This window comes from Nomia melanderi, chromosome 11 (assembly GCF_051020985.1).
Source record: "Nomia melanderi isolate GNS246 chromosome 11, iyNomMela1, whole genome shotgun sequence".
In the NCBI taxonomy this organism is placed as follows: domain Eukaryota; kingdom Metazoa; phylum Arthropoda; class Insecta; order Hymenoptera; family Halictidae; genus Nomia; species Nomia melanderi.
Window position 1 is genome coordinate 11,970,104 of NC_135009.1, and position 8,702 is coordinate 11,978,805.

At 31.8% G+C, this 8,702-nt stretch overlaps 3 protein-coding genes across 6 annotated transcripts; 2 read left to right on the forward strand and 1 right to left on the reverse strand.

Moving 5' to 3' along the window:
• Positions 1–35: 35 nt before the first annotated feature.
• IFT20 (intraflagellar transport 20) lies at positions 36–1,225 on the reverse strand. Its single transcript, XM_031985116.2, has 3 exons — positions 1,080–1,225; positions 401–555; positions 36–177 (listed from the first exon to the last, which is right to left on the reverse strand). The coding sequence occupies exons 1-3, from the start codon at positions 1,201–1,203 to the stop codon at positions 64–66; spliced, it is 393 nt and encodes a 130-aa protein (XP_031840976.1). The 5' UTR covers positions 1,204–1,225; the 3' UTR covers positions 36–63.
• On the forward strand, positions 798–5,341 carry LOC116430656 (BTB/POZ domain-containing adapter for CUL3-mediated RhoA degradation protein 3). 3 transcript variants are annotated; one of them, XM_031985113.2, is made up of 5 exons: positions 1,584–1,746; positions 1,954–2,266; positions 2,348–2,546; positions 2,644–2,794; positions 4,682–5,341. In XM_031985113.2, exons 1-5 carry the CDS (start codon positions 1,584–1,586, stop codon positions 4,687–4,689), a joined length of 834 nt encoding a protein of 277 aa, XP_031840973.1. In that variant the 3' UTR covers positions 4,690–5,341. The 3 variants fall into 3 exon arrangements, with proteins under 3 accessions (XP_031840974.1, XP_031840973.1, XP_031840975.1); XM_031985114.2 differs by lacking the exons at positions 1,584–1,746; positions 4,682–5,341 and adding an exon at positions 798–965 and having other exon boundaries at positions 2,644–4,675; XM_031985115.2 differs by lacking the exon at positions 4,682–5,341 and having other exon boundaries at positions 2,644–4,675.
• A 199-nt stretch (positions 5,342–5,540) lies between these two features.
• LOC116430655 (INO80 complex subunit B) lies at positions 5,541–8,512 on the forward strand. 2 transcript variants are annotated; one of them, XM_031985110.2, is made up of 7 exons: positions 5,541–5,912; positions 6,263–6,631; positions 6,905–7,070; positions 7,156–7,342; positions 7,413–7,646; positions 7,721–7,893; positions 7,979–8,512. In XM_031985110.2, exons 2-7 carry the CDS (start codon positions 6,586–6,588, stop codon positions 8,109–8,111), a joined length of 939 nt encoding a protein of 312 aa, XP_031840970.1. In that variant the 5' UTR covers positions 5,541–5,912; positions 6,263–6,585; the 3' UTR covers positions 8,112–8,512. The 2 variants fall into 2 exon arrangements, with proteins under 2 accessions (XP_031840970.1, XP_031840971.1); XM_031985111.2 differs by having other exon boundaries at positions 6,263–6,589.
• Positions 8,513–8,702: the final 190 nt, after the last annotated feature.

An 8,702-nucleotide genomic window follows, 5' to 3' on the forward strand; every position in this document is an offset into this window, starting at 1 on the left:
TGGTAACTTTACTTGTACTCCTTGATTCATGGGAACACACAAACATTTTACAATTTCCGATCATTAATTCACAGACAATTGTTCAATAGTTTCTAACTGTTCCAATTCGATTTTTCTTAAGGAATCATATTGTATACGAAGTCTCTCAAGTTCCACAGATTTCTCGATAATTTGTGCCTGAAATTAATAAACATTTCGTTCCATTAAATTGTATTAGATAATTAAAATTAACAAACTAACTTTTTTGTACTAATTTCGTAAATATTAATTTTAATTCATTACTATCCTGGGTGGCATTTTAATAAAATTACATTACTCTTTACATAAAAACAATTATAATTTCTTTTTTATCATAAGTTTTTAATTATATAACATTAAATTATTTCAATTTTCTAAGAACCTGAATCTGTTGTTTTTGGGCATCCCGTTCTTTCGCCATAGAACGAAGTAAATTTCGTGCCCCAATGGTCTTCATTTTTTCCTTTTCAACTTTGTTTGCCAATTGTTCTATTATCTGTATAAACTGGTCAGAATTCGTCTGAAACTCTGTGATCTCTGGCAAACAGAAAATAAATACTGTAACGAAACTTTAAAAAGTTTCTTATTTTAATAGATGAAAAAAGGTTCAAATACATAGTTATAGCTTCAAAAATTGTTATAATTCGGACTATATAAATGCAACATTATATTTAAAATATTGATAATACAATGTTTTAAATATACAATAAAAATCATAAACTCTGAAATTATATGCATAACGTAAACGCTTCTGTCTAGATATTTAATATAAAAACCACCGAACTGTAATACCATACAGTCATTTTGAAACGCTGGTTAAGATTCCTTCCAAAGGCGGCAACCTATGTAGATGGCAGTAATTACTGTCGAAAGCATGTGCGTGCATTTGTTTTGCACGGTGACGTACTGATCAATTATTGAACTCACGGAGAATAAGTGACAACGAGGTAAGCCAAGCGAGGTGTCTCATAATAACGCTATTCGAATGTAGTAACGCATACCAAAACAGTAAGCGAATGCAGATTACATTGCGTAATTACAATGATCTCCATAATACTCACTCGAAACGAAATTCTGACATTCTTCTTTAAGCTTATTCGTCTGATTAGCCACTTCCGGTTCTAATACACGGACTTTACTTAAATCGTCAATGTAAATCCCGTACTTTGCCAAGGAGTCAGCCATTTTCTTAAATAAACAAACGATCGACTCTCCGGTAGTCGCGCCTGCGCGTCTGTCGAACTAGTCTTCGTTTCTTCATGCTAGTCACTCACCAAAATGGGGGTACGATAGGGTGTATTTTTTTTTTTTTTAATCAAGTCACAAGGTATAAAAGACAAGTGAATCGTGTCTTTGAGTAAGATTTTAACATGTAAGATGAGGCTAATAAATGGCACATAAAATATCTTCGTATTGGTTATTGTTCATTATTCGCGTTGTCGCCCGAAAGTCGCAACGCTCCGTTCTTCCTTAATTGTATTTTTGATTTGACATTTAACTTTTTCGTTTGAATATTCGTTGCCATCGATAACTGAGGTTTCGATATATCGTCGCTGTGGTTCGTTATGTCAGGAAATCACAAAGCGGGATTTAAATATCCTTCGGAGTATGTCAAGCTCAATATCGGCGGTTCCTTACACTACACAACCTTAGGTACACTCCAAAAATATGACACTATGTTGCGTGCTATGTTTAGTGGTCGCATGGAAATGCACACAGACTCCGAAGGTGAGATACTTGATGACTATTTAATTCAATACTGCATCGGTACTTGTATTATTCACTAATACGTCTTAAACAATACTAAGAAGTCTAATAGTCTTCGTTACAAATTCGTATGCCAAATTGCATATCCTAAAGATGTGTTTAATGGTTTTTAAATTATTTACTTTCATCTGCTGTTTTGTGCTGAAGCCTTATGAATTTTATTTGCAGGGTGGGTGATGATAGATAGGTGTGGTAAACACTTTGGAACAATTTTAAATTTTCTAAGGGACGGCTCAGTTCCATTACCAGAGAGCACAAAAGAAATGGCAGAACTACTTGCAGAAGCAAAATTTTATTGTATCAGCGAATTAGCAGAGTCTTGCGAGCAAGCACTTCTTGTAAAAGAAAAAGAGGCAGAACCTATTTGTAGAGTTCCACTTATCACTTCTCCGAAAGAAGAGCAGTTTTTAATTAGCAATACTACTAAACCAGTGGTAAAGCTGCTCATTAATAGGCACAATAACAAATATTCATATACAAGGTGATACTACCCATTTCATAGAAATTGCAATATGCAGTGATACAAAAGAACAAATAAATATAAAAAGCCTTGTCTTTACAGTTCGTCAGATGACAATCTGTTAAAAAACATAGAATTGTTCGACAAAATGTCCCTTAGATTCAGCGATAGAGTGCTATTCATTAAAGACGTGATTGGCTCCAGTGAAATTTGTTGTTGGACATTCTATGGTCATGGTCGTAAAGTAGCAGAAGTTTGTTGCCACTCTATTGTATATACGACTGACAGGAAACACACAAAGGTAACATTAAATAATACATGTATTAGTTTCATAATCTAAAATAATATTCAAAGTAAAAGTGAAGGAGGAAAGTAAAACTTTAATTCATGATACATAGGTTGAGTTTCCAGAGGCCAGAATTTATGAAGAGACATTAAATATTTTGTTATACGAGCACCGAAACGGTCCTGACCAAGAACTAATGCAAGCAACTTCCTCTCGTGGTGGAGTCAGTGGTGCACCACCTTGTACATCAGATGAAGAAGAGGGTGAGCGTTCATTGGCTCGCCTTCGTTCCAACAAACAAAACACCAATTGACCCAACCTTATTTCCCTTACCTCTCCTAATTCAGCGACCCATAGCGTCGTTCGAGTCCTCGCCCTTAAAACGCGAGCCAATATAAAATAAGATGTATGAAAAAGGAGATGCGAGGAAAATTCCATAAATATATATGTATGAATATTTCATACGTATATATGTATATGCGCCCCTTTCTCTTTTTTGTGCAAATTATGAATTGAAAATGTTGTTAGGACTGATTGTATGATGGGCTACTATTAAGTTTCACATCACACTATCATATCTTCTTGGTATATAGATATATATCTTAATTATTTTACATATCTGGAATTATTTACAAACAACACTGATTTAGAACAGAATGACAAATTCGTCTTGGCTTAATTCAATACTTAGGCGATAAGGTATAGAATAATACAAAAGTATAATAATGCGTTTTCTTATTCCTTCTTATTTTCATATTGAGAACTTGAAAATAAGTATCTTTAAGAGAACAAGATATCAGTACTATTTATGTGCCAAATGTTCGTGTCAGAAGTTAAAACTGAAAGTAAGTCGAAGTTGCCATTCTGTGACTGATAAAATTCTTTACTATCTTATACTCTATAACAACTTTTAAGCAGTTATTTAGAACAATGAATTGTATAAAAAGTTGCACAACATAGGACTGCATTGTTACCTGTTATAAGTATTATTATTATAGTTGTTACTATTGTACTATTATGATTATCACAACTATTATTAATATTATTAATATCATAATTATCAATATTTTTATTATTATTATCACTAGCTTTACTATAAATTCAATATGTTTATATCCTTTTTTACAAAAGAGAATTCTACATGTGTCAATAAATTAAAAAAAGTAATAAATGTGTGTGCTTGAATTTTTTAACTTAAAAATTCTATGGAACTGCTTAAAGGATGAAGTGGAGTAAACACTGCCAGTAAATACCTACAACAGAGTATATAAAATTATATCAGTCAGATAGAATTTAAAAATTAACTCAACATTTTCTCCTCAATGTTATTCAAAATTATAAACATAGGTCCTGTATCATGAATAACATAATAATTTTTATAAGCATATAAGCTTTGTGTTAATTTCCGTATATCGTTCCGAAATGTGGTACATGTTTTCTCACGTTAATGCTTTTTATTTTAGTTACGCACTTCAGTTTATAAAAATGAGTATTATTATTTGTTGAATACTGCAAACCGATATTAACATATCTTACTTGATGTGTTACAAAATTGTACATTTAATGAAGGGACCATATGTATTCCAATTTCATACTTATAATTATTTAACTGTAGAAAACTTTTCGTGTTATGTCTCGATTTGCCAAATTCAAAAATACTAAAATCTCATATATTTTGTTCTCCCGAATACAAAACGATATTTATGTACATACATACATTACAGCAATATGGAAAACATGATGTTTAATAACAAAAGAAAAAAGTTTAAGTTCCTATAATTTGATATAAGAAAAGTTGGAAATTGTAGATAATATGTATTCATATTTAATATAAACCATTATAGTTAATACGGATAATGTAATATGTAAGTTAAGTTAAATGCAATATGTATATATTGTATAATATGTGCATATTTATATATATATATATACATATTTTTATATATATTATGTTAATGAAAAAATTATCGCTGCTTGAATTTTTCAATTTAAGTGTAGAGCAGAGTTTTAGCGGCCTCCTTGTAGTCAGGTAAAACCGACACGAGCATTAACATTTGTTCAAGTTATATATTTTTATATGTAAAATAATATAATTATTCGTTGCTGGAAATGAATTAAAAATTGTATTGATTATTTATGTTTTCTTTCAGGAAACTAGTACCACAGACGAAGTATACGGATAGACATTGCAGCTTACGGGAGTTCGTGTCATATGTTTTGAATTGCCAACTGTGTAAAAAAGTCAGAGATTTTGCTCTGTCATCTACGCCTAGAGAACGATCAATAGAAGAACTACGTCAAGCAAAATGGTCAAAGTTAACGAAACCGCAAATTGCGGTAAACAAGTTCAGAGACACGCTTCTGTTGCAATGTTGCCATATCTTTAAACTCTGAAACGCGCGAAGCTACATCCTAATTGAAATCAAAGAGGTCTATTAGTATTTTACAAATTTATTTCACATAGTACCTACACTAACATTTTGAAGCTATTAATACATGGTTTTAAATATAAATGGTTTATATCTTATGAAACATTCTTAAAAATAATTCTTAACTAACCTAAATTTTTGAATAACTTTTACAATTATTTTTTACATTTTTAATATACATTTGCATATATACGAAGACATACATACATGTACAATACGAGAAGAGGAATTGACTTTCACTGTTAGAATCATAAGCAAATGATAGCATTGTAAAGTATACGTATGGATAATTAGGGTACTTATCTTATTTCGATCAAACTTTGACTTATCTATATTCTTTTGTCGTCCACCAAAAATATATTATATTTTATATTCTATAATTATATTATATTTTACAATTACTGATCATCTAATTAATTCAATTGACATTCAATGATATTCAATTCAATGAATAAACAACTTTTTATATCGACAACACCGTACTGTTTGTCATTTTAAGTATCAATATTTTGATTTTAATCCCTATCGCCTACAGTGATACTAGATTACATTGATTGTTAAATTTACATGTGATATCAGTTTCTTTTTACTATCTTCCGCTCGAATGTTGTATAATGCTTATCGGCAGCAAGGAGTTAAGCCGATTAACTTTTACGTCCTTACATTGTCCCTCTTGAAGGACACCCCAAATCCATTGTCCGCATCCCCAAAAAGGATGCCAATAAAGCCTACGCGGGAGAAGGCGGATAAGCCCGGTGTTTTTAAGATAACGCATGGATTTTTGCCGGAGCCGCTGGAGGAACAACAGAAACGGCTTGTTGGGAGGAACCGGAAGGTTCTCCAAAAAGCGACGGCAGTCCTGTTGCAGCTCTCTTACGGAACACTTCTAGGATCGGCGCTCGAAAAAACGTCCTCGCAACGAAATATATTCTAGCGTTTAAAATATAACTAGGTATATATAAGTATTATATATAAATAGATAGCATTTCACATGTAAAATTCTAAGTATAATAACGGAATGAAAGTATAGTTGAAAATTTTTATATTTTTAATAATTATATATATTGTAGGTTTTTTGTTTCCTTAATTTATCGGTGTCAGTGCTAGATAGCAGCGTTATTTACTTTTCAGCGCTTAATTTATTATTTTTAATAATATTTATGTATTTCGTGGTTTCTGAAGATTTCCATTGCTCAATAACCAATTACTCATTGGTAAAAAAAAACTTTGAAAGAATCTTGCATTTATGAAGTTACTTTACTTAAAAAATTAATTAGTTTATTGTGTTTTTTATTTCTACAGGCCATTTTTCTGAGATTCTTAAAATTAATGTTCCATTCAATTAAAAGTTAACCATATTCATTGTTGTTACTCAGTAATTACATCTTGGTAATTGTTTATGGAATTATAATCGCAAGAAATTTATCTAGAATTAATCAATGCATTCTGATTTTTAAATTATACTACAATAAAATAACCTCTTTACTGAAACGGACACGGTTAATATGAGCTCTTAGTGCATGCAGAGACACGACGACTCATGGTGAGTGCGTATTGTATATCACACACAGTGTATTCAACATTTTGCTACTTTGACATTTGAAGCGGCTTAGCTACTCAATAGAATGGGTAAGACGAAAGACATAAGCACAGACGAAGATATAACTATAGGTATGCTTCTGTATATACTAAAAGATTAATATTTTCTTTCTGTAATAACGGTTGAACTGATTAATTCCTCCCTTTTTTTTAAATTTCGTCGCTGAGGTTAGTTAAGTACTTTTGAGATAACCAACAGAGAGAAGCATCATTACCAACCAAAAACCAGGCTGACATCTAACGAGAAAATAATTTGCGGGAAATTTAAAAACTGGAATATGTATTCATGTTCAGTTTTATTGATTTTATAATGATTTTTGTACTTATACATCACTCTCTTTTTAGAAACTAATGAAATATCTCCACAAAAGAGGCACAAGAAACATAAACATAAAAAACATAAGAAAAGGAAACCAACACACAATGAAGTTGAAGGTTTTAATAACATTAGTGTTGAAACGGAAAAGAAGAAAGCATTTAGAGTTAAAGTGAAAAAGGAAGATGATAAGAGGTAAGTAAAATATAAATTTATAAAGTTATGAAGAAAAAAATGTGAAAATAAAAAAATAAATAATGAAATTGTTATTGTATTACAGTCTAGAAAAACCTCGTGAGAAAGTACTTAAATCTGCTAATTTAAGTGTTGCGGGTTCAAGTACTGCACCATCACCAAAAGCCACAGCAAAGAAAAAAGTGCTAAAGGGTAATAAGGGCAAAGATAGTGGTACTAGTAGTGAAGAAGAACGATGGCTTGATGCTATAGAATCTGGAAAACTGGAAGAAGTAAGCCCGAACTATATTAATAAGTATAGATCTTGAACTACTAAATAAAGTAATATTTGTAATTCTTTAGGTTGATGATGAACTGAAGAAAATTAAACCAAAGGATCCAAAATTAATGACTGCTCGTCAAAGAGCCATGTTTGAAAGAAAAACTGATACAGAATCTCATTCAGGGGTAGAACAACTTATGTCATTACCAACTGGTTACAAAGAGAAAGTTATGACAGCTGAAGCTATACAAAAGGCTGCTCTTAAATCCTTAAAAAGGAAACAACTTGCTGATGAAAAAAGAGAAAAAGATAAGGTAGCTTCTTCTGCATTTTTCCCACACAAATTTTCCGTATGATGTGATTGTAATTCAATTTAATTAATTTTTAGAAAAAAACAATGGAAAGATTATTAAAAAAACAAGAATCTAAGGCATCCAAAGTTATCAGCAAAGGGAAACCGTCCAGAAGGCAAGTTCCTTTAGTCACATACCGTTTAACACTTGAAAGGAGCTCCATATCCTTACCACCGGGCGAAGATTTTCCGTTACAGCCTACACAAGGGTGAGTGTTGATTATTGAAAAATTTGAAACATTCTAGATAAATGTTAAATATTCTACTATTTCACCGCAATCTTTTTACTTTCAGAAGGCAACCTCCACCCCAAGTCCTCTGTGGTGTAAATCAATGTAAAAATCCAAAGAAATATTCGTGCTCAAAGACTGGAGTGCCATTGTGTAGTCTACAGTGTTACAAAACCAACTTAGGAATAGTAAATTAGATTAATACTTCCAAAATTACATGCATTTATTTATTACTACATTCGTTAAATCCGCAATTCTACCATCCTGTACACAAAGCTCGCTAGATTAGTATTAAAACGATCTTTACAACAATAATGCATTTTCTCTTATAAACGCAACAGCACCATATTGTATTCATGTACAAATTTCGGGAGGAAAACGTATACGATGTATCATACATACATATAGGAAATATTAAGAGAAAATGAATTTGAAATTCAAACACTCGACAAGCCTTTGTACATATTTTTATAAATGCGATGCAAATATATATTCATATCTATTTAAATAATGGTACCAGCACGTATTTTGTGACGTTGAATTCGCACGGTCAATTTCGCCGATGATTGTACTCCTCGAATAAAACCAGACGAATCGATTACGTGGTTTTCAATCGTCATTTATAAACTCGCTTACCGGTTTTCGGTGTACCGTTATTAAATTCGGTGGCGGCGGTTACTTACGCGAATGCAGTGTATTCCGCTGAAACGAAAAAATTCGAATGTGCATTGAACAGAACTTGCGTAACTGGGACTAGCCTAGGCCTTGCTTTCACCACCCAAGATAGA

Bases quoted from the DNA above. Each gene is read 5' to 3' on its own strand.
- LOC116430656 (XM_031985115.2), top strand. From the start codon at position 1,584: ATGTCAGGAAATCACAAAGCGGGATTTAAATATCCTTCGGAGTATGTC. The intron at 1,747-1,953 runs GTGAGATACTTG...TTTTATTTGCAG, and splicing joins AATGCACACAGACTCCGAAG to GGTGGGTGATGATAGATAGG. The intron at 2,267-2,347 runs GTGATACTACCC...TTGTCTTTACAG, and splicing joins AACAAATATTCATATACAAG to TTCGTCAGATGACAATCTGT.
- LOC116430655 (XM_031985110.2), top strand. From the start codon at position 6,586: ATGGGTAAGACGAAAGACATAAGCACAGACGAAGATATAACTATAG. The intron at 7,071-7,155 runs GTAAGTAAAATA...ATTGTATTACAG, and splicing joins AAAAAGGAAGATGATAAGAG to TCTAGAAAAACCTCGTGAGA. The intron at 7,894-7,978 runs GTGAGTGTTGAT...TTTTACTTTCAG, and splicing joins CCGTTACAGCCTACACAAGG to AAGGCAACCTCCACCCCAAG.
- IFT20 (XM_031985116.2), bottom strand. From the start codon at position 1,203: ATGGCTGACTCCTTGGCAAAGTACGGGATTTACATTGACGATTTAAGT. The intron at 556-1,079 runs GTGAGTATTATG...TCTGTTTGCCAG, and splicing joins ATGTCAGAATTTCGTTTCGA to AGATCACAGAGTTTCAGACG. The intron at 178-400 runs GTTCTTAGAAAA...TATTAATTTCAG, and splicing joins CCCAAAAACAACAGATTCAG to GCACAAATTATCGAGAAATC.